Here is a 24,801-nt window from a genome sequence, read left to right as displayed (position 1 = left end):
TTACTTGAAAAAATAGAATAAGTTCTATTAGTGTTTCAGGATATATTTCTTTAATCAACGATTAACCCATTTTAAAATCCCTCAGTTTTACGGATATCTGATCCTTAAACATTCATTTAGACATTATCTGATTCTTTAACTTTCGATTTTTATTTGATTCTTAAACTTTCATTTGAGCTTATTTGGTCTCTTAACTTTATATTTTTTCTTTATCTGATCCTTCAATTTTGTGTTCTTTTATTTATCTGATCCTTTAATTTTATATTTTTGAGGATCTGAGAAAACAAAAATCAAAATTCAGGGACATAAAAATAAATGAATGTTCAGTGATCAGATAAATAAAAAATATAAAGTTAAAGAACCAAATAACACCAAATAAAAATGTAGGGATCATAAACAAAACTTGTAAAAATCCTTTAATCAATGTGTTCTTTGTTAACTGTCCTCATGCAAATTATGATATACTTACGGTAATAAATTGTTCCAATTTATTATGCCATATTTTTGGGAAGAAGCGTAAACAGTAAACACTAACCAACATGTCTGAGATATACTATATTAATATAAAGATTGCCGTTGGCTTTCAAAAATTGTTAAAATGTGCTTAACATCATTAAATTATTTATCAATAGCTGAATCGGTAAGTTTAAAGGCGCCCTATGTGAAATTTTGTCATATAAGATAAAACCATTGACAAAGATTTCCAATACCATATCTCCCTTTTTAAGTTGACTAGATACTGGTCATTAAATATTACGTTCTTTACAATTTTTCATTGACCATTAATTTCTTTATTTTAAGCTAGATGCATTTAAATCTTTTAAGATAGAGATATTCTAGTTCTTTTGAACTTGATTACATGTGATATGATTATGAGATGGATTCAATCTATCAATAAACATATTAGAAAAAAAGCATATGTGATTGTTCCATCGAAATAGATTATAAAACATTAACGGAGTGAATAATTTTTATTTTATTTTCTTAACTCGTATCATTTACTAGATATACAGTATCTATGTTCTCATTTAAAAAAAGTATTTATTTTAATTAATTAGTAATGATTATTTTATGAATTATGTTGAAAATGGTATACTTTAAAATGGAGAATATAAAAAAATTAATTAAAAAGATTATTAAAATAGAAACAAATTAATTTAAAAGCAAAGTTCCTTACAGTGAAATAGAATCTTTATTAAAATCATCAATTATTTTCTCAAAAGAAGTATGAACATTCAGTCAGACAACATTGCATCAATTCCTTTTATACCATAAAAACAAAGAATTTCGTGGATGATAATTGCGGTTGACGTATGTATCTTATGGAGGCTAACAATAGCAATAATTAACCACTTGAAATTAAAAACAAAAACAATTTAGCCCCTCAAAAAAACAATTATTGCTTATTAGATCCGCATAGCTATTAATCTTAAAGCTTGATTGTTTTGTTAGCAATTTATGACTCTATTTTGACCTTTTCTCTTCTGTGTTTCTTAATCACTCAACTCTACTCAACTGCTATTCTCTTCTTCGTCAACATCGAACATTTTTTGTTTACATAAAAAAATGTTAATACGAGCTTTTTTACTAATTCTGTTTCTTCTACTCTTCGCATCTTTCTCACTCGCTCATGAACTCACCGAGTTAGATCAGCTGGAGGAGCTCACTGCTAATGTTACAGCAGCTGCTTCGAATTCTTCCGATTCTTTTTCCAAACCTAAAGAAGGCACGTTCGCTAAAATCATTGACGATGCTCTTCAACGAGAGTTTCCTGACTCTGAAAATGAACAAAACGACGGTATATTTCTTTACTTTAAGTACTGCTTCATTGTTTTTTGTGATTTAGAGGTTAATAACTTAATTACAGATTATCTAAGCTTAATTTAGTTATTATTGTAAGTAGCTTTCAATTTGATTTAGTCTTATTAGTTTAGGTTGAGATTTTATTTATTTATTATTTGATTTTGCTAGCTAACTGCAATTGAAGATCTTCTGTGACGTAGTTGAATGAAATTGTAGAATATCTACTTCAGTTTTGTTTTTTAAGATCTGAAAGAGTTGTCAATTTTATATTGTGCAGCAACTGATTCTAAAAGCTTCAACAACAGTGTAGCTGACCAGCAGGTTGGTGGTGTTATGGTTCTGATTGAGTTACATATCAGGTGTATGTTCTTGTTTATAGGTTTATACTAATTTAAATGAAGTTTAGCATTACTTTTTTGAGAATCTGATACTATATTATTTGAAATTGAAGTGCAATCTTAAGTTTATTACTAAGGTGCCGTGTTCTGTTGACTATGATAAAATCTTTCTCCAGGAGAAAATTTATTTAGTTTCAATAGATAGAATTTTGCCTTGATGCAAAGCATTTGTTTACTGTTTTTCTGGCTTCATTTGTGTCATATTTTTTATTTGAAGTTTGCTGAACTCTTATATCTCTTGCCTTGTTCAGGCAGTTTTGGAAACTGTAGCCAGAGTTAAACCGAAGAAAAATGATACCAAAGAGGAAAAGTATTACTTTATGCTCTGCAAAATACTTGATTGTTTTCGTTATTTTATTTAAGGCTGAAAATTGGCTAGCGTATTTAGAAGAAATATGAGTCACATTGTCTAAGACTTTCCCTTTCTGAGTTTAATTGTAGATCCTTTAAACTCCATAATGTTTTCAATTTGGACAATGAGAATGGTGTTGAAGATACCCCAACATTGATAGATAGAAAGGTATTCTTTTTTTAAATTAGAAGCCTCGCAATGTTGATAACGTTACTGTGGCTGAAACAGGGAGTTCTCTTTTTCAGGACAATGTCTTCATTATATCTAATTTTAAATCAAAGTATCCAGTGCTGCAGCTTGACCTGAGGTAGGCTTCCTAATTGTTGTAGTTCAATTTTATCACTTTCCTGTACTTAGCTGATAACCTGATATGCACTTATCTACTTCTCGCTTTGTAGATTGATATCGGATTTGGTTGTCGTCATTGTATCTGCAACCTGTGGTGGCATTGCGTTTGCCTGTGCTGGACAACCGGTCTGATCATATTTGATCTAAGCTTACTTAATGACAAACTGCAATGCTAGGATATAATTCAAATGTCTGGGCATGCCAATCTCCAAATAATCTGAGCATATTCTTTGTTATTGAACAGTTTCTAATGTTGACACTTTACAGGTTATTACTGGATATTTGCTAGCAGGATCTGTTATCGGGCCTGGAGGTTTTAACTTTGTCAGTGAAATGGTTCAAGTATGTGGTCCTATTACAAATCGTTGAAAAATACTTACTTTCTGTAATCCCGCTAGAATCTTCGTGAATGGTTTCTTTGCCTTAATATTGTATTAAATATCTTGAAAGAGTCTTGAATGCATCAATGACCAAACATTTTGATATAATCATGTTATAAGATATGCCCTTAGTCTATTTAGAAATAATTATAAGATAACAAGTTCAGTTGATTGTATCATTCTGAGTTTTTTAGGATCAACCTTGATCTGATATGCAATTTTTTTTTTATTTGTCTGTGCACATGACATGAATTAGTGAGCTATCACTGCAATGAAACGGTTATAGAATATTTAGCTGAAGTTTTAGTGGCCAGTATTTTGCCTTTGTTGTAGACTTGTAGTATTAGTTTTTTTTCTTTATCTTTCCTTAAAGAGTATTAGAGGATTTCACTTCTATCCCTATGATTGACTCGAATCCAAGACCTACTGGTCCTTAGGTGGGGAGCTCTTATCACTTGAGCTAACCCATTTCGTTTGTAGTATTAGTAAAAAATTGCTGTTAAATTAATTTTTGTCTTTGATGTTTTGATGATTCAAAATGGTTTTTCTCTGCTACCAATTTGTTAGTTTGATGTCTTACTTTCTGATATAGAGTATTTTCATATGTTCACTTTGCATGTTAGCATCACAAATTTCATGGCTGCAGGTTGAGACTGTGGCCCAATTTGGTGTTATTTTTCTCCTCTTTGCATTGGGCCTAGAATTTTCAACAACAAAAGTAAGTTCTTTCACTTGCTTCTTCTTGTTCCTTTTCCTTTGAAAATCGTAGTTGATCTCTAGTTTCAAACTTCATCATCCTCAAATGCAGCTTAAAGTTGTTCGAGCTGTTGCTATTTTAGGAGGTCTTCTCCAAATTTTATTATTTATGTTTCTATGCGGAATTACTGCCATGGTATGTCTACTAAAGTTACTAGGAATTTTATGTCATTTTCTGTGCTATGTTTTATGTGAAAGCACCCTTACATGCGTACCACAATTGGATGTTCATTTAAATCTCCATGAACAAGTTCCATACTGAAATGTCATATAGGATGAAAATAAACAACTTGAATTGGCTAAAGTTTACAAATAATCTCATATTTGCATGCCTTGTCTAACTGTTGGTATTTCCTTTGGATCTTTAGATTCACAACTAAGTTTGTACTGGTATACCATTTCTGTAGTTGGTGTCATAATGGGATCATAAAACAAATATTGCATGCTGGTTCCTAAATTGCTTGCCTGAGACAGTTGCAACTTGTTTTTATGACTTCATGAGATAATTATCCAAGTAAAAGCCATTCGTATAAGCAAACAACTTGAAGTTGAAAGATATTTATCCCACCTTCGTTTTTGTTTGTAGTATGCCAGAAACATTAAGATGTCAACTCATTAGAGATGTTAAGCCATAATTCTTATGCAGCCCATGTAGGCCATACTATGTAAAGTTCTTTATTCTAAATGCTGTTGTTCTGACTGTGTGATGTTTGCAGTTATGTGGTGCTAAACCTTCGGAAGGTGTATTTGTTGGTGCTTTTCTTTCAATGTCTTCAACAGCAGTGGTAATTAAGACCTTCAGATCTTTCTCTTTACAAACAAGACAAGTGGATCTATGCAAAAAAAAATTATTCACTGCTCATTGCTGAAAAAACTCTTTAATTGGCCTGGCCCAGGTTTTGAAGTTTCTGATGGAAAAGAATTCTATAAATTCCCTTCATGGACAAGTCACCATTGGGACCCTTATTCTGCAGGTATTAAGTTGTTATCCTTGTACTAATGGCGCTTTCTTGAATCACCTCTGTGAGTCTGATACTAGTGCTTTTGGTATTTGAGTTATCAATTTAAATTGTGTATTTTTTTGTCTCCCTTAACTAATGAGCCTTGATAAAATTCTGGTCATTCAGGATTGCGCTGCTGGATTGCTGTTTGCTTTACTTCCAGTTCTTGGTGGAACTTCTGGTGTTCTTCAAGGAGTAATGTCCATGGCTAAATTGTAAGTAAAAAACTTAACAGATTTACTAAATACCCAAGGGAAGATTTACCTCATAACCCTGAGTTAATAAGTGGCTTGAATGAGCTAAGCAAATACATGAGTTTGGATCTGCTAAGTTAACCACTTTTTGGATTTGGACAAGCGAGCCATGTGTCTGCTTTTGTTATCATAGAACTGCTGCTTAAACGAGGATTTTAAAAAAATCAAAAATTGTAAAGTAGGAATTTTTTTGTCATCTCGTTCTCATTTTGCCTCTCTCATTCTGCCCCTGGCTTAATCTTGTAAAAGTGTTTGGTAAAAGAAACTGATGGATCATCATCTAATTTAAGTAATTTTAAGTCAGCTTTATTTACAAAATTAATCTATTCTGCTAAGAGTTCAGTGTTGAGTATTTGTTTTGAAAATGGATATTTCCCTGCATGCATGCTTCTTGGCTAAAGTAGGGCTTCTTGGCTAAAATAGGGCTATTTTGTTTCAAAATAAATTGGTACACTTACTGGTGTCCTCAGTGGTTAGGTTGGTAGTAGCAATTTAAAATTAATCATGAAGTTTTCCTATCTTCTTTTTAATCCAGAGATGCATGTATGCATTAATATCACGTGTCTATTATAATGTTCTTGCTCTTTTCCTTTATCAGGTTGGTAGTGTTGATTGCATTTTTAGCTGTCTTGTCAATAGCAGCCCGTACTGGTGTCCCTCGTTTTCTCAAACTTATGATGAGCCTATCATCAGAGGTATGTAAATATTTGGTTCAAATGATGACCTAAAAGTTTTTCTGGTGAAGAATTCTGAAAATAAGTGTCTGAGTAGTAACTTTTTATGGCTAATTCTAATTTATGCAGACAAACGAGCTCTATCAGTTGGCATCAGTAGCATTCTGCTTACTTATAGCTTGGGTTTGTTTCATTTATTTATTCTTGATATCTGAGGAGTTCTGGCATCTACTTGTTTATACATTCCTTAAGTACTTATCAGCTATCTTCCATTCCTGTTCTGTATAATTTACATATCCACACAGCAACTACAGATGCTTCATGTTATCGAATCGTGCTATTTAAATTATTATTTTCTTTATATAAGGATCCCTGAATTACTTCAATTACGAATATGAATTATGTATATATAATTTTTGAATTTGGTTGTGTTTCTAATGATTAAAATCACAAAAATAGAAGTATCCACTGCGATTTGGTATTGGTGGTTCTTAATGGAATGATCTTAATATGCAGACATATAACTTATAAGTGCTCTGGACACATTATCTATATACAGTTATTGATGAACTCTACATGTTAACGGTCTTTGACCTGCTCGCATAATTGACAAATTTTATTTCACCTAGTATTAAGTCTGCATTTCAATGCTCTTTTGAATTATTGAAGTTTACACTCATTTTAAATGATTAAATCGCTTGTTTAGTGGTACTAATATCTAATATTTTGTATCATTTCAGTGTAGTGATAAGCTGGGCCTAAGTTTAGAATTGGGATCATTTGCTGCTGGGGTGATGATATCAACAACTGACCTTGCTCAACATACGTTAGAACAGGTAAAGTCACAATCTGATTATTAGAATAGTAAAAATATGTAAATTTATGTATATCTATGGATACAACACAATGGTGTTGAGAAGTCCTGTTGAGGCGGTTTTCAGAATTTAACTTACAAGCATGCATTTCAACAGGACTATAACATTTAAAAGTTCATAAACTATCTCTATGCCATTCCAACTCTGAAGTTTTGCTTCTTGTGCAGATAGAACCCATTCGCAATATTTTTGCTGCTCTCTTCCTATCCAGCATCGGAATGCTAATAAATGTTCATTTTCTCTGGAATCATGTCGATATATTGCTTGCATCTGTTATATTAGTCATAATCATAAAGACAACCATATTCACTACAGTTGTTAAGGGATTTGGTTATAATAACAAGACTGCACTACTGGTAAGATTTCTTTTCCTTTTTGGTTGGCTTGTATGTACTCTCTCTCTCTCTCTCTGGGGCTCTCTGTTCTTTTTATTTTTTGGATATTTTATAGCTTTTTCATCTTCTAACCGGCTGAGGGAGTATAAACCTTTAGGTCGGAATGTCTCTAGCTCAAATTGGTGAATTTGCTTTTGTACTTCTCAGTCGTGCTTCTAATCTTCATCTAGTTGAGGTCAGTGCTGCTGTTGCAGATCATTGTGATAATTATTGAAAGGAAATCCTCCCTTTGCTTTGAGAAGGAGATAATGAGAATTTCAAATATAGTTGTTTTATGTATTCTGTTAGACCGTGGCGTATGACACTTTCTTAAAAGGGAATTTTGTCAGCTTTTGTATAACTAATGGTTTGGTCAAATTTCAGGGGAAGGTTTACCTGCTTCTTCTTGGGACAACAGCTCTTAGCCTGGTATGATACTTGTTTGCTTGGATCTTTGAATTATTTTTGACAATTTAATAGCCTTTCTGTTTTTCGGTTTCACATTTGGGGTTTAGTCTCCCTTGTATGTTGCTGATTATTAAGAGTAGAAAGCCATATCGCCTTTTTGGCAAAAATTCTTGGGGCATTTGGTTGTGTTTTTTTTTTTTGGGGTGGTCGTAACTTTCTACTCTCTCCTTGAAAGGAACTGAAGTGGCAAATTAGTTCTTTTCATGATGTTTATTGTTTACTCATCCGAGGCAGTGGACAAGAGACAGTGATTTGATTGTAGAAATGTGATAAGTTTATGTAGACAAAGGATAATATGTGAACCTGCATCGATGTGCATGTAGCATGTGCATTAAGTTTTCTAGACGTCTGACTGTAATTGTAATGAAAGCTTTAATATCCACAATTTCAACCACTTTGACAGATATTTGACGAGTTGTGACAATTATATCCTAAAGAAAACTGGTACAGTCCTATCCGTCAATTTGACGAGTTGTGACAATTATTTTCATTTTCAATACAATCAAAGCTATGGTTTAGGGTTAGGATTTAGACATGTCTTGAATATATTTGTCCAATTTGCAAAATTAACGAACCATACTATGCAACTTTTTTTAGGAATATGTCAAAACTGACAAAGTTATGAGTTACACTTATGACTATATAAATTCATTTTTCCAAGCTTTAATGTAAAACTGTATCAGCATTTTGCGCATGAAAAGGTGTACAGCTATTCTTGGAGTAATAGGAGTGAAAAATTCTCTTTGTTGTTGTTTACTTTAAATAATGTTACTCTCATAGTTGACATTGGTCACCCATCTTTCAGGTAACAACTCCTCTTCTTTTCAAGCTAATTCCTGCCGTGACACATCTTGGGGTGCTTCTACGATGGTTTCCACCCGACAGTTCTGTTGAGGTAAGTGCTCTGTTTGGAACCTATTTCTTAAGTCTGTTAAGGTAATGTTATTTTCCGTTAATAAAAGAAATGTAATGTTATCCTGAATGACATTTTGACTTCCAGATTGGATTGAAAGGAGAGAACTTCCGCTCCGACAGTGGTAAACAGCGGATTACTCTAATCATCCAAGAACCTCACGACTCGTAAGATCTGTACATAAATGTTAATTCAAGTTTCTTCCACAAAAAAATGTTGTGTTCTGCCCAATTTTCCCCCTCATACAAGGCTATTATTGGAATTTTGTCTGTTGTATGTTGCTAACGGAACTATTACGGACTTTCAGCCTTGGAGATGCAAGAACAAGGTAAAAGTAATCTAACTGCCATAAAGACTGACTTGGAGCTTTACTTGTGATTTAGATAACCATTTTTTTTTCTGCCACGTCTTTTTCCCCTTGTTCTTCTTTGTATCATAGTCAAAATTAAGCTTGTATCTAGAATCAAACTGCTAACAATTCATATTTGATGTTCAAAGAAATTGTAAAATTCATCAGATGAAGCTTATTATTTCATTATTAGAAATTTATACCCAATTTTGCTTGAAAGAACTTCGCTCAGCCTGAATTCTGTTTTGACATTTACATTTTTTATATTTTGCTGATTTTGTTATTTTTATTCTTGGTTTAAATTTTTATAATTTGCTCATATTAAACTTATTTAAATTTGCATAAAATAGTACAATGCTTATATTGAATGATATTGCTTGCAAGTTGTATCTAAATTTCAAACACTTCATTGTCTGGATTAAACTGCTCTGCAGTTTCAAACAATCTTCTAAATTTAAATGACTAGATGTTCAAAACATTTTTTGTTTTGTTTGAATTTTGTTTTTAAAAGAACTGAAAAAAAAATTCACCTCTTTACACTCAATATAATCCATAATTTTTGTTAGAAAGCTACAATACAAAATATAGTACAATGTCTGAAATTTTTGGAACAAGCTAAAACTCCGCATGTGTGTAGTACTATCTTTTTTAATTTGTATTTCAAACCAAAAATGATCTTATTTTTCGCTTCGGCTGCCGTCAATGATTTATTACCGTTGGCTGTAGCCATTTATCTTTTTATTGTTTTAAAATAAAATAAATAGCCGATTCCTTTTTATCTTTGTCATTTTTGTTGGTAACTCTATCGACGAGGCGCGTTAATTTCAATATAAATACAAATCAAGAATCATAAGTAGATTAAGATCTTTCAAGACTGACGATAAAATCGTTTATAGGTTATATTAGTTTTTTTTTGATATCTTATTAAATTGATTGTTTTTCTTTACGAAAGTTTGTTGTCCTTTCTATATAAAAGGTTTGTTTTTCTTTTTTATGAAGGATTCGTGAGTTTGGTGAGTTTTCTGTTAGACAGAGAAAAATTGGTTCTTATTGTGATAGAGCAGTTATGTAATTTTTATTTTTATATTGTAAGGCGCTCTGCGAATTAAGGTTTTACATCTTATTTCATGTCAGATCATTAGAAATAGGTTTAATCACAAAAAAAAACCCACCTTGTAACCCCTTTTCAGTTGCACCCTGACGTTGCAATTTTGTCAGTTGCACCCTAATTTGCACCTTGGAGTTTCAATTCCACCCTCAAAATCAAATTGGACTCTTTTTCACTCGGAAAAAATTCATAGTAACCCTTATAAAGTACTCGTTTGAACTGTTTTCCACACAAAAAGTTAAAAATGAATGATTTATTTTAACTTTTTTTAAATGGAGAAGAGATCAAATGCATCCTGACAAAATTGCAACGTCAGGGTGCATTTGAAAATGGGCTAAAAGGTGGGGTTTTTTTTTGGTGATGAACCCTTAAAAATATTATATTCTTTCTGAATTCTTATATTTATAACTGTTTGATATTAATGAAAGATTATTTAATTGTAAAAAAAAACAAAAATGATTGGCTTAATTACTTAAAAAACCTCCACCTTCAATCTTTATTTCGTTTATACCCTGACCTAGAAAAACTGTCACATATACCCTTGACGTTGTCATTATGTTTCGCCTGTACCCTCGAGGTATTAAATTGATCTCTTTTCATTTGAAAAAGAGTTTAAAATAATCCTTCATTTTTAGCATATATTCTAATTACACGTCAATGTTATTAATTATACAAAAACACCTTCTTCTTTAAAAGATTCAACTAATAATAATAATTTAATTTATATTAATTATCAATAATTTGTTAAAAATAAAAAACCGTAAATTTTTTTACATCGGACTAATTAATTTCAACATAATACCGTACTTTAATTTTAAAATTTATTTTTAATTTTTTTTTAAAAAAAAATTAAAAAAAATAGCTCCTCCTCCATGGGTGGAGGAGCTTCTCCTTCCTTCCATGGAGGAAGGAGCTCGCAGCTCCTTCCTCCATGAGGAAGGAGGACGCTGCTCCTTCCTCATGGAGGAAGGAGCACGCTGCTCCTTCCTCATGGAGGAAGGAGCACGCTGCTCCTTCCTCCATGTGAGGAAGGAGCAGATCTGCTCCTTCCTCACATGGAGGAAGAAGCAGATCTGCTCCTTCCTCCATGTGAGGAAGGAGCAGTGCGAGCTCCTTCCTCACATGGAGGAAGGAGCAGCTCCTTCCTCCATGGATGGAGGAGTCCATGGAGGAAGGAGCTTATTTCCGTAAAAATGATATTAGCGGTTTTTTTAAATAGGAGTACGGTTATAAATAGGACTTAATAAAACTATGTTATTTTATTTATTTATTTTATTTAAATTAAAAAAATTAATTAATTTTAGGACTTATTTGAACGTTTTTAAAGATGAAGTATTAGTTTGTACATTTTTTAATAGAAAAAGGTATAAAATAACCCTTAAATTTAGTTGTTTTTAATAAATCATTTTTTTTTTGAAATTTGGGGTAGAGGCGAAACATAATGACAACGTCAAGGGTATATGTGACAGTTTTTCTAGATCAGGGTATAAACGAAATAAAGATTAAAGGTGGGGTTTTTTTAAGTAATTAAGCCAAAATGATTAAAGGATGTCACTACTTACTTCATGGTACTCATAAATCCAAGACTTATTAGTCTTAGGCAGGGAAGAAGCCAGAATTGTTTTTAGAGGAAAAGACTTTATATCAATCATGAAGATGGGTACTACTCTATTAAAAAGAAATTAAATATATAAATCAATTAATATATTCAATAGTTAAAAAATATGCAAAAAGTGGCTTCACCACTGATTTCACATGAGAGGTTCTTACTATTTGAACTAACTCGTCTCGTCTATGTCAATTGCCATTAAAAATAACGAATCAACCAAATAAAAGGATAGATAACACAATGCATGCTTTTCTCCAATTTCTTCGTATTCTTCTTGTCTATATATTTGTTCTTGATTCGATAGTTTCTTGAGGAAATTGCACCTGTGCGATTTTTACAAAAATACGCTACTGAATTTTTTTGTTGAGAAATATGTTTTCTATTTGGCTTTTTTTGCAAAAATACGCTCCTTTTCCAATCTATCAACGATTTACAAATAATCTACCAATGATCTACCAAAAACGTATCTTGGTAAAAAATAATGAAAAAAAGAACGTATTTTTGCAATATGAAAAATTGAGCGTATTGTTGCAAACACTAAGCTGAAAGATATTTTTTATTAAAAAAAAAACCCCTAGTTTCTTTTCTTATTAAGCTAATCACATTTTTCATAATCTGAACCATATTACACAACCTTAGTTCTTAATATTTTTGCATTAATCAAACAATAGAAAAATGGAGTCTAATGAACATTATTCAATGTCAGGGCTCTCCTTTGACATGATTCCATGATTGTTGACATGTCACTTTCCTTTAAAAGTTATTTCAGACACACGTACAATCTATTTGATTTCAAGTCCAGGAAATCAAACATGCACTGGATTTTCCTCATAGCAATTTGGATTCTTCAAATCAAATTCATTAAATTAAAACATATTAAAATGTATACACTATATTATATAAAAGGCTAAGCCCCTGAAAAACCCCCCACCTTTTCAAAATCTCCAATTTTACCCAAATTTCCACCTTTCATTTTCAATTGCACCCTAAAAATATTAAATTAGCTCTTTTTCACTATAAAAAAATTCAAATCGATAATTTATAATTTAATTCATATTTTAAATAGTCCTCAATGTTTAAATTTCAACAATAAAACCATATTTCCTAAAATTTTAAAAGTTAAATTTTTTTATATAAAATATAAATCAATTAAAAATATCATTAAATACAGTTTTGTTGTTGAAATTTAAACATTAAGGACTATTTAGAACATGAATTAAAATATAAAGTATCGATTTGAACTTTTTTTTAGTGACAAAAGCCCAATTTAATACTTTTAGGGTGCAATTGAAAATGAAAGGTGATAATTTGGGTAAAATTGGAAATTTTGAAAGGTGAGGGTACAAACGAAAGGGGATTGAAAGGTGGGGTGTTTTTCAGGGGTTAAGCCTATATAAAACAAGCCCTACTTTATAGATAAATATTTGACATGCAGTTCAAAAGAGACTCTTAGATAAATAATGTACACGGTTGAATTTCATTATATAGTAAAATACTAATATCTTTTTAATGTTATATTTTCTAAAAATATATGGTATAATCCCTATATTTAAAAAATTATTGTACATATTCCTTTGTACCAACAAAATATATAATATAGTACATGTTATTGGATTTAATTTGTGCTTGTATCGAAAATAAGAAAATTGAAGAAGATCAAAGCATGCAATGCCAAGAGTGGGGACAAAAATAAATTACAGAGTGGGGACTATATATGTCCTCTACATAAAATAATGTATAGCTCCAAAAAGATGTTTGTCAAAAAGAAAAACAAATTTTTTAGATTATTCCATTGGATTTAATTTGCTGTTGCTATTTCCACCACATCTTTATCCCAACCATTAATATATATATAACTCAAAATTAATATACTGTCACGTAAGATTTGTTGTTTTATATATTTTAGATTTTTCATTTAATTTCTTAAAAAAAACATGCGAAATAATATATATATGTTGAATTACATTTTTTAAAAATAAAAAAGTTGATCAATAATATTAACTTATACAGAATATTATTATACTAATTAACTTCAGATTTATAATATTTAAAGATCCATGAAAACTAAATTTAATATGAATAAATATTTAAATTTGATAAATAAGTGATATAAAATATAAGTATTTAAATAAATTATGCATCTAAGAATATCTATAACCCAAAACACTAAAATAGTAGTTTATACTATTTAGTATTTTTGTAATATCTTTACTTCAATTTATGCAAGAAAGAATACTCTATATATATTATTTTTATATCGAATATTATTTTATTTAAGCATTTATATCTTAATATTTATATCCATATTCTTTTAACAAATACATCTTCATTTATGATAAAAAAAAATTTAATAATTGAGAAAGGAGGTGTTTGTGCGAAAAAATGAACCACGACCTGGCAGATTGCTGGTCAGACAATTTAATATCGTAATTTTTTTCCTTTAGTTTTTGACGACTCTTTAAATTGTGTAGACCTTTTTCTTTTATTATTTGATTTGATCTATAACTTATTGGTATCTATCACAGATTAAAGACAATTTAAAAAGTCATATGATAAAATTTAACTATTTGATCTTTCTAACTCTAATCTATCAAATACTTAAAAAAACAACAAAGGAAACAAGCAAAACAAACAAAGGAAACGAATAACAAACTAATCGAAAATGAGAAGATTCAAATTGTGGATCTTGCTAAGATTGCTATATTGGGACACACACGATGAAAAACATCCTCTTGTGTGCGAGAGTCTTGATTTTGAAACACTTTCTATTAGGCCTTGAAACCGCTAAATCCATTGAAATTTAATTTCCTATGTCCATTAAATTCTCATAAGTTAGATAGATAACACTTCAAAATCTTAGATTTACATGAAATTGACTCTAAAACCTGAACAGGCACTAAAAATTCTTGAAAGATCTAAGAAATAAACAAACCACACACTAAACATAAAACCATAAAAAATTCTTTCAGGAAAATGATAAACTTCATATCGGAGAGTTATATAATGTAGAGATTTTATTAAATAAAGACAAAACTATATATTATTAAGTATTTACGGACAGAGATGATTGGTGATTATTTCCTATCGAAACAGGATAATCATCTACTCCCCCTTCAAAAGATGAAGATGAAGAATTTTTTTAAAAAAGACGGGAAAGCAAAATTTTAGATAGAGAGTTGCTTAATCTCAGATGGTTGAGAAAATACAAATTACATTACTAAAATATACAAAATATAGACTATGGTGATTGAAATGTTGAAAGCCTATACTTTAGTAACCGTAATTTTTGAAATTCTAACACTGTTAAAAATTTAATGTGTGGCAACCTAGGTAGCACGGAAACGGAAACGGGAAACGGAAATGATACGAAACGGACACGGGAAAACGAAAGTTTTTCAAAATGAATTATACGAAACGTGGGGGAAACGTTTAAATAACAAAAATATAGGGATATATTTATAAAAATATTATCTAAATATTTATGATAATTAATAAAATAATTCATTTTAATATACTAAATATTTAAAATTTTATAAATATAGTATATTTAATGTATTGTGGCACTACACCAAATGTTGGTTTTAGCAACGAATTAGCAGAGATGGTTTATATAAACGTCTCTTTTTTCTATTGAAGTAAAACGAACGGCGTTAAGTAGAGGCAGTTCTAATTTTCGTAGGTATATAAAGATGGTTTAGACCGTCTCTACATATACTAAGGGTAAAAAAGGAAACATAAATGAAGTGAATAGGTTTTAGAAATATGATTTACTCAAAATCTTTTGTTCTCTCTGCTTCAACCATAAATTTTAAATGTTTTAGAAATACGATCTTTTGAATTTTCTCTCATCTTCTTCCATTAATGGAGCATCTTGGGATCTAGTTCGATGGTGAAGATCAAACGAATATCCAAGGAATGTTTTTTTAATGGATTTTTAGGTCAAAATTGGATCTGAAGCTATAATTTTTAGATTGCCACATGATTTTTTCATCAATTGAGGTATAGAAGCAAGATTAAAGTTGATTTTGATTTTTGTTTTAGGTTTTAATCAATTAATTTTAATTTTATTTTAGGTTTTAATCAATTAATTTTGATTTTGTTTTAGGTTTAATACATTGCTCTTATCTTTTAATTTTTGTGTCCTCTTACTTTATATTTCTACTGCCGTTTCTTCGTTTTGTTCATTGAAATTCATTTCAACTTAACAATTCTGTTTGAAAATATATTTAATATGGAAATGAGATTAATGTTTAGTATTTTCTAAATAAATTTTGTGTTTATACCAATTTAGATGTGATTATGTTTGAATGAGAATGAACTGGTTTGTAATACCCTAATTGTCTAATTATCATTCAAATTTTAAGATTTCTAAATTTTAACTTGGTATGTTAATATTAATATAATATGAATCCCTGTATAACATCTTTGAAGAAGCATGATGGCATTATACTTTTGACACTTTCAGGTCCTTTACTCTTCTCATTTTCTTTTTTCGGGTCATTCATCATTTTATTCATATCTCTTAGTGGTTGCTTTATTACTTGATTAGTTTCCTCCTACTTTTGACACTTTCAAGTAGCAAAGCTAAATCAGGTACTTTTTGTTTATGTTCTTAATTATTGCACATTTGGATTTTTTATGTCTTCTCTGGACTTTCATGTCTCCTGGAGTCATTTTACCTATAGTGGTAATATGTGCTATATGTTTGAAAGTTACAGTCTGAGCAACTCAAATATATAAGCTTTGATATGCTTTGTTATTAGTATATTTTAGACCATGATAGATTTTTTTTTAATGTTTACAGTTTATTAATTTATTTTGATTTTATAGCTGATTTTGATTTTCTTTCAGGTGAAGGATTTTTCTCAGCTGCTATTTGTTGCCGATTTGTTCCCCCTTTCGCTATTCGTTGCCGATTCATTCTCCCTTTCTCTATTCGTTGTCGATTTGTTCTCTATATCTTCTTCTAAAGGTACTTATAAATATATTTTTATGTTGTTTTAAGTATATGTTCTGATGATGAATCTGTAGTATTCTGTGTTGAATCAAACTTAGGATGTTGGAGTTTACTAAATATGTCAGTTTTTGAATCTTTAGTGCTTATTTGAAGTTTCTTTAGTGAAAAATGGAAACATGTAGCTGTAACTTGTATTTGTTTTCTATTCTATTTGTTTTGTACCAATATTGTAATAAATCCATTCCTTTTTGTTAGGTAAGCAGTTATCAACATTAAAACTCACCTGCATAATCTTTAACTTGAGTTTGAGACCTGCAAACTCATTTCTGTTTTAGGAATCTAGCTGAATTTGAATTAGCAAGGTCAATGCCGAATTTTCCTAGTTAACATCTGTCTGCTGCTTCATTTAAGTTTTTAAACAATTTAATATTTTATTTCGATGAGTTGGTTGGTGGACAAAAGTTGGATGGTCCAACCGAGACACAGTGATTTATATAGAAGTGGGGTGAAGTTCTTCCTCGATTTTGCTTTCCATCATGCATCAGAAGATGGAAGAATTATGTGCCCGTGTAGAAATTGTGTCAATCGTTGTTTGCAGACCTACAATGAAGTTGAAGTACATTTGGTCTGTGATGGTTTTTTGAAAGGGTACACACGATGGTTAGTTCATGGAGAGATTGATTTTACCAATGATAATTCATCTGCTAGTTTGAACATTTTCCACACTGATAAAGTGGAATCTGCTCAAGATTGCAATATGCCTAAGTCGAATCCGTGGATGTCAGATGATATAAGTGGGTTGTTACATGATGCTTTCAATGTGGTTGAGAAGACCAATGAGGTTCCATTAGATACTGATAGGGTTTTTAATCTTGATGAAAATGAGGTGGAAACAGAAAATGATGATATAGACATAGAAACTGAAGGAATACATCATGAAGCTTGTAGTGAGGAAAACATTAATTTTGTGAAACTGATGAAATCTGCAGATGAAGAATTATATCCAGGTTGCAAGACATTTTCTAGTCTATCCTTTATCTTGCATTTGTATCATTTAAAATGCTTGCATGGGTGGACTGAAAAGTCATTTACAATGTTACTTGAGTTGTTACTTGATGCATTTCCTGGAGGCGCGTCATTGCCTAAGTCTTTTTATCAAGCTAAGAAAGTCATTCATGCATTAGGACTGGATTACAAAAAGATCCATGCTTGTCCTAATCACTGCATGTTGTATTGGGGTGATACTGAAAATCAAGATTTGTGTCGTACATGTGGGGCTTCAAGATGGGCAGTTGGTAAAGGAAGTAATCAAAATGATACAACTAATGCTGCTCAATCTTCTTCTTTCACTGCCAAGAAAAGGCCAGCAAAAGTTTTACGTTACTTCCCTTTAGTACCTAGACTTAAAAGGTTGTATGCCTCAACTAAAACCTCCAAAAACATGTTATGGCATAAAGAGGGTCGTAAACAAGATGATAAGCTTAGACATCCTGCAGATGGAGATGCATGGAAAGCTATTGATGATAGATATTCAGATTTTTCTAGCGATCCTCGGAATATAAGGCTTGCTCTTGCTAGTGATGGTTTTAATCCCTTCAGAACTATGAGCACGTCATATAGCACTTGGCCAGTTGTGTTGGTCAATTACAATATGTCACCTTGGATTTGCATGAAGCAATCCTCTTTTATTCTATCAATGATTATTCCAGGTGAGAAAGGTCCTGGGAATGCTATTGATACTTACTTGCAACCTCTTATTCGAGAGTTGCATGAATTATGGGAAGGGGTAGATGCTTATGATGCTTCTACACAACAAATTTTTCGAATGCGGGCTATATTGATGTGGACCATAAATGATTTTCCTGCATATGCCAACTTGTCTGGTTGGAGTACCAAAGGAGAGTTTGCATGTCCTTGTTGTGCCGAGTCTACCCATTCAAGATGGTTACATAATGGTGGCAAGCACTGTTATATGGGTCATAGGCGATGGTTACCCGAGGATCATTCTTATGGATTTTATATACTTGCATTGTTATGGATTTTATATAATTATCTTTTGTTCTTATCATTATCTAGATTATTTTGATGTCAGCTTGAGCTTTATTTCAGCTATTAGCAATGAGAGTCATTGCAACTTGCCTATAAATTTAATGTCTTTAATGGTTGCAGAAATCATATGAAACTAAACAGTATAAGAAGGGGTTGATCGCAAACTTGCATATGAACAATCAAGGTATGCTATGATCATGTATTATTTATCTTATTGTTGATTAATTTAGTTGTCAGTGCATTCATTCATTTACTGGATTGGTCAGTCACATGGAGTTGGAGAGTTTAGCCTGACATGCTTTACTTGTGGTTTGTTTATTTTTGTGGTTTCAATTCTGAAGTCGATCATAATGTACATTATCTGTCATTTTACTTTTTTCTTGGAAAAATATTGGTAATATATACATAATTATTATAGGCAGTAGGCATTGAACAACCTCAGATGCTAAAATCTTACTAATCAAATGTTTGTTATACTAAAATAATACAGAGGTAATTTGTTAGGCAAATTGACATCTTTCATGCTGAATGCAGGGAGCACTGGCTTTAGAAGAAGGACTCTCCAAAGGCCTTCCAATTCAGACTCCAGGTATTTTTGCAGAAATATTGATTTCTTTATCATATAGTTATATGGTAGTAGCAAAGTATTTAGTCGGAGTATGTTTAATGAATATAGAGATAATAAGATAACCAATGCATGGTCAACATGATGTGAAATGTTTTGATCTTTAGTTAAAAAAATGTAACTGCTCATCTTTTTATTTTATTGTTTTGTAAGTTAATATATTCATTTTTTTAATATAACTGAATGAGTTAGGTACTCGATTATACTTTTTTATGTCTTGATATGGAGTTGTTAATTTGTGCATCCTAATCAACGTGAATGATCATTATCATCTTTTTAAAAAAATTAATGATTGATGATTTCTCTTATTTTGCAGGAGGTATATTGCAATGGTGGAAATGTGCCAAGTTGCTGGCAATAGATATCAGGTGATTATCATATTACTTCCACTTGCAGAACAAATGCTAAATATTATCCTAGTTCATTTTCAAGACAGGTTAATTCTAGTATTTGTCTCATATGATTGAATGTGCTAATGACTAGAAACTACAGTTTCAATAGTAGGGATCCTCTTAATTTATTCTCTAGGCTCATTGTTCGTTTATATTAAGATTCTATTTAATTCTAATTTTCTTTATTTGGGTTAGATATGGTCTTGATATGAAATCTACTATCCAGAATTATTGTTTTCTTATTCATCTTTTGGCTTGGTCTAAGGAAGTTAAATAAGATATGGTGTATGCATATTGGCATTGTTAAGTATGTGATTCTAATCCATATTTTTCTCATAAATGTAGGACTTGCTATGTTGTCAAAGATGAGATCAACTTGAAGACTCACAGAAGACCGGAGATCAAAAGCTGATAGATTTAAAGTAGAAATAAATTAGCTTAAATATATAGTTGTAGCCTTATAGGTGTTTTTGGATTTAGTTAGTATTTTTTGATGAATCTGGATTTAGTTAGTGTAACTGAATATATTAATTTAAGTATATAAAGTAGATATTGTAATTTCAAAATATATATATTTTTCACTATTAACATTTTGAGTTTTATATTTTACTGATGTTTTATATAATATGACCGTTTTATTAGGAACCGAAACTATATTAAAACACAAAATGAAAATTTCAAATTATTTCAACTCATAGGGACGGTTCTAACCGCCCCTATGAACACACTTAAATTGGTGGTCAAAACCGCCCCAACATACAGAGATAATAAGTCATATTAGCTTGTAGGGGCGGTTATAACCGCCCCTACAAAACCGCCACTACTTTTGATCATACCCCGGCACTGGGAAAAAACGTCGCTATAATGTAGCTACGGCTACATCGGCGACACACATGAGACGGTTTTGGAAACCATCTCTAAATTTTGTAGAGGCGGTTTAAACCGCCCCTACAGTCAATTAAAACCGCCCCTATAGACTTAATCTGTTGTAGTGTGGGCAATGCGAATGTAAATTTTATGGGTAACTAGTTAGATTTTTTTATTTATGGTAATAACTTTAATTTTTTTTACAAATTTTTAATTTTTATTATTTATAGAAACGGCCTGAAACATTTCGTACGGGTGTCCAAGAGTTTCCGGTTTCCGAAACGGAAAATACAATTTTGTCGAAATTTCCGTGCTTCTCAGGTGGAAACTGATAATATATCACAATTGACACCTGACTAATTTTGTCTCCACTTCAAATCCTAATTTTCACTACATACCATCTTCTCCTATCAAACCCTAATTCAGTAAAATAATGATCATTAGTATATGCTGAAGAAATTTCAATCAATGAGATCTAATTTATTTACATATAATAGTTACACCCAAAGAACTATCTGCGATTCCTACATATAAGAGTGGACGTCAGCAAGAAATTAATGTATATTTGTTAACCAAGTTCCCCACGTAGTATTATAAACCATCCATTTAATACTCTTATTGAGAAATTCTTAAGTGAACCAAGTTCATCACATAAGATTATGAACCATCCATTTAATACGTGACATGTGACGTGGTTATTTACATGAGCCAATTAATGAAAGGCACAATTATATTATTTGATGTGTTTTATTTAGAATTAATGTGTATTTCATTAATTGGCTCATGTAAATAATCACGCCACGTGTCGCATATTAAATAAATGGTTCATAATCCTACGTGATGGACTTGGTTCACCTAAAAAAATTTCTTATTGCATACCTTTTTTTTGGGTAAGTTTGTATATGTACGAGTAAATGAATAAATAAGATCCAAGGTCCCCCCCACCTCCTTCATCTATGTAGCTTATATAGGATAAGCTTTTTTTTAAAGAAAATAATTAGAAATGTTTGGTGGAAAACTCAGCTAAAAGAATTTAAGAAAGAAAAAAAACCCAATTCTTACTTATAATTTCATTTTCAAGATTCATATGTTAGTATATATTTTGCCTTATATTTATAGTAGCATTTGGAATTTGAGAAGGTATTAACGAAAATGGGAAGGAAATGTTCAAAATGTGGGGAAGTAGGGCACAATTCAAGAACTTGCAAATTTCAGCTGAAAGAAAGTAAAAGTCTCAAATTATTTGGAGTAAAGCTTGACATTAATAACTCTTCTTCTGAATTTTCTTTGATGAACAATGGTTTTAGTACCGTGGATTGCCTGTCTTCTTCACCATCTTCTTCTTCTTGCTCTTCTGTTCTCATTGCCACAGTTTCTTCTAAATCTTCTTCACTAATGACTATCCAAGAAAATGCGGATATTAAATTCTCTGGTCGATATCTCTCCAATGAGAGAAAAAAAGGTCAGCTTTCTTCTGTATTACTACTGGAAACGGAGCGTTTGTGGAATAAATTGAACTCACGGCAGAATGCGCAAAACATAATAATAAACATTTTTGTGATGTTTTTGTTATTTATGTATGCATAGGTTTGGCATGGACAGCAGAAGAGCATCAGATTTTTCTGGTAGGGCTTAAAAAGCTAGGAAAAGGTGACTGGAGAGGCATTTCGAGGAATTTTGTAACAACAAGAACACCAACCCAAGTAGCAAGTCATGCTCAGAAATTTTTCCTTAGGCTAAATTCCTTCCACAAAACAAAACGCCGTCATAGCCTCTTCGATGTAATAATCTTTTCTACATATTTTCATCATCTTTTGTTTTTTATATAGGCCTAATCATTTTTTAAACCCAAACCTTTACACTTTCTATCAATTACGACCAAATTTTTTAATTTTTATAATTATTTTTAATTTGAAAGTTTTTTTTTGCAATTATGGCAAAAAATTTGAGTTTTATTTCTTTAAATCCAAACCTTTACATCTTTTATCAATTACGATCAAATTTTAAAAAATTGTCTAACTTCTGAAAAGAGTTGATATAAACTTATAGTCGCGATTGATGAAAATTGAAAGGTTTTGGATTTTAAAAAATAAAATTTAAAATTTTGACCATAATTGCAACAAAATATTTTCAAATTGGATATAATTGTAAAAATTAAAAAATTTGGTCCTAATTGATAAAAACGCAAAAAATTAAATTTAAAAAATGATTAGGCCTTTTATATATAGTAACCTTTATATTAATGATTATGTCCAATTTGAAAAGCCTTTTATATATTACTACATTTTTTTTTTAATTTAGATAAACCAGACATCTATTTTTTTTCATCAACGAAAAATGATTTATTAATTTTTAGTGATAGAACAAGATGAATATATTAGAGATTGAAACATAAAAAACTTAAACTTAGAAGATATAGATAACTTTGTAAAGTTTGTCATGCAACAAACATAATTAAATTACATGGATAACAGAAAAATGAGAGGCTTTTCAATCTTATGGACGTTATTTAGTTATGTTAGTATTCATTTTGAAATAAATTACTACTATTTAATAACTTATTAGAACTTATGATATATTAAATATTCTATTTTTGTCGTTCACGTAAATCGAAAAATACGAAAAATCATTTAGCTGCCCTTCGTTGCTAGGAAAATATAAGTTTGATTAATTAAATATAGAAATTAAAATTCGATTACCATTATGTAGAAATTCTATAGTTTATCCATAAGAAGTTTTAACCTATTGTTTTTGTTTCCCATTTTTATTATATTTTTTTCAGATGGGCAGTTTCCGATCATCAATTTATGAGCCAAACGAACGTAGCTTTTTATCTGGATTAGCATTGAAGATCAGTTCAGAAGCTGCATCGGCTTCTCGTTCTTACTCCACCGAGTTAGGATTAAAAAATGGTTCAAGATTTCCGAATAATGATCCATTAATCGGGTCTGAGCCTACTTGTTTTGATGGCTATGGTCAATGTGCAGCACCAGATTTAGAGCTGAAACTTGCTGCTCCAATTTCATCAGATCAAACTAAAAAATATGTTCTGGTGACCTAATTATGTGAGGACTTATCGTCACATGATAGTTCAAGTTAGATATATATTTCATCCTTAAATTAAATAAATTTATGAAGTACTTACCCTCACATGCCTTATAGTATTTGTCTTATAATTGAAATATGTGAGCAATCATATATGTTTATTGTGAATATGGCACCTCGGGGCGAAGCCTTTAATTCAAGATAGAAGGAGAGGAGTTCTATACTTAATAGGTAAAAGCATTATTGCCAAACCCAAACCAGACAGGTTGGTTCGACCGGAAAAACTAAAAACTGGTAAGGTCACCAGTTCGGGCAGCATTAATAAGTTTTCTTTCAAGAACTGGTTGTTTTTTCATCAAACCGGATTGATTTGGAACAATTAAACCGGTAAATCCAGCTCAACGGGAGTTGTATACCGCATAGAGAACCATTAGATCAGTTTATATACTAATTAACTAGTTGTTGTTGTTGTTATAACACTCATTCTCAAATTAATTATAAATATAACAGTATTTGATATTTTTTTTTTTTTTTGAAATATAAGATTGCATTAATTTAAAGCTGCAATATCAGCCAGTACAATGTGATGTATTTCTGGGGGGACACACCCCACCCATACAGAGAATTGATCTGGGCTTCTAAAAGCCATTCCTGCTAAAACATGAGCTGCTTCATTCCCTGTTCTATGGACAAAATTAAAGCCTTTGCATCTGCCCCTCTTAACTTCTATCTTGCAATCATGAGCAATAACCCCAACATCATTACAAGGCAAGATCTCCCTGTTGAAAGCATCCACTACAACTTTTGCGTCTGAAGAGACAATGAAAGGAGTTAGATTGCATTCCATCGCCAGGCTTATCCCATCCCTGATTGCATATGCTTCTCCTAATTCAGCATCCACCTTACAGTCATACTTTCTGAATCCAGCAGCTACCACTCGACCATTGGTATCCCTCACTACCGCCCCCGTGCTGTGTTGATTGTCATGTTGTCTGATTCCTGCATCCACATTCACAACATATTCACCCGGCTTGGGAGGAATCCACCTTCTGTCTACTGAGGCACTGCGCTTCTGCAATCTCCCCATCCCATGAGCACTGCTATTAGCACTTTTATAATCCTCAACATAAGCACACGCCCACTCCAGGATTTGATCTTCTGGTTTTGTTACCTGCTTAAACAGTGTGCAATTCCTATTATACCA

The 24,801-nt window shown here is 31.3% G+C and overlaps 2 protein-coding genes and 1 long non-coding RNA gene across 4 annotated transcripts; all 3 read left to right on the top strand.

The window, feature by feature from the left end:
• The first annotated feature begins 1,400 nt into the window (after positions 1 to 1,400).
• LOC126668916 (K(+) efflux antiporter 6) lies at positions 1,401 to 9,152 on the top strand. Its single transcript, XM_050362146.2, has 21 exons — positions 1,401 to 1,798; positions 2,081 to 2,124; positions 2,453 to 2,511; positions 2,643 to 2,721; positions 2,799 to 2,860; positions 2,952 to 3,027; positions 3,169 to 3,243; positions 3,928 to 3,999; positions 4,090 to 4,173; positions 4,754 to 4,822; positions 4,934 to 5,011; positions 5,165 to 5,253; positions 5,891 to 5,987; positions 6,096 to 6,149; positions 6,707 to 6,802; positions 7,009 to 7,197; positions 7,334 to 7,411; positions 7,600 to 7,644; positions 8,489 to 8,578; positions 8,684 to 8,763; positions 8,904 to 9,152. Exons 1-21 carry the CDS (start codon positions 1,567 to 1,569, stop codon positions 8,926 to 8,928), a joined length of 1,773 nt encoding a protein of 590 aa, XP_050218103.1. The 5' UTR covers positions 1,401 to 1,566; the 3' UTR covers positions 8,929 to 9,152.
• Positions 9,153 to 15,256: 6,104 nt separating this feature from the next.
• Positions 15,257 to 20,281, top strand: LOC126668692 (uncharacterized). 2 transcript variants are annotated; one of them, XR_008790083.1, is made up of 6 exons: positions 15,257 to 15,661; positions 16,514 to 16,634; positions 18,789 to 18,852; positions 19,203 to 19,257; positions 19,610 to 19,661; positions 20,031 to 20,281. It is a non-coding gene; the product is annotated as an uncharacterized LOC126668692 (long non-coding RNA). The 2 variants fall into 2 exon arrangements; XR_008790084.1 differs by lacking the exon at positions 15,257 to 15,661 and adding an exon at positions 16,040 to 16,255.
• Positions 20,282 to 21,499: 1,218 nt separating this feature from the next.
• LOC126669912 (transcription factor KUA1-like) lies at positions 21,500 to 23,702 on the top strand. Its single transcript, XM_050363554.2, has 3 exons — positions 21,500 to 22,014; positions 22,140 to 22,333; positions 23,335 to 23,702. The coding sequence occupies exons 1-3, from the start codon at positions 21,705 to 21,707 to the stop codon at positions 23,611 to 23,613; spliced, it is 783 nt and encodes a 260-aa protein (XP_050219511.1). The 5' UTR covers positions 21,500 to 21,704; the 3' UTR covers positions 23,614 to 23,702.
• Positions 23,703 to 24,801: the final 1,099 nt, after the last annotated feature.

This window comes from Mercurialis annua, linkage group LG2, assembly GCF_937616625.2.
Source record: "Mercurialis annua linkage group LG2, ddMerAnnu1.2, whole genome shotgun sequence".
NCBI classification, from domain to species: domain Eukaryota; kingdom Viridiplantae; phylum Streptophyta; class Magnoliopsida; order Malpighiales; family Euphorbiaceae; genus Mercurialis; species Mercurialis annua.
Note: the sequence above shows the minus strand (reverse complement) of the source record. Positions and strands in the feature narration are given on the sequence as shown.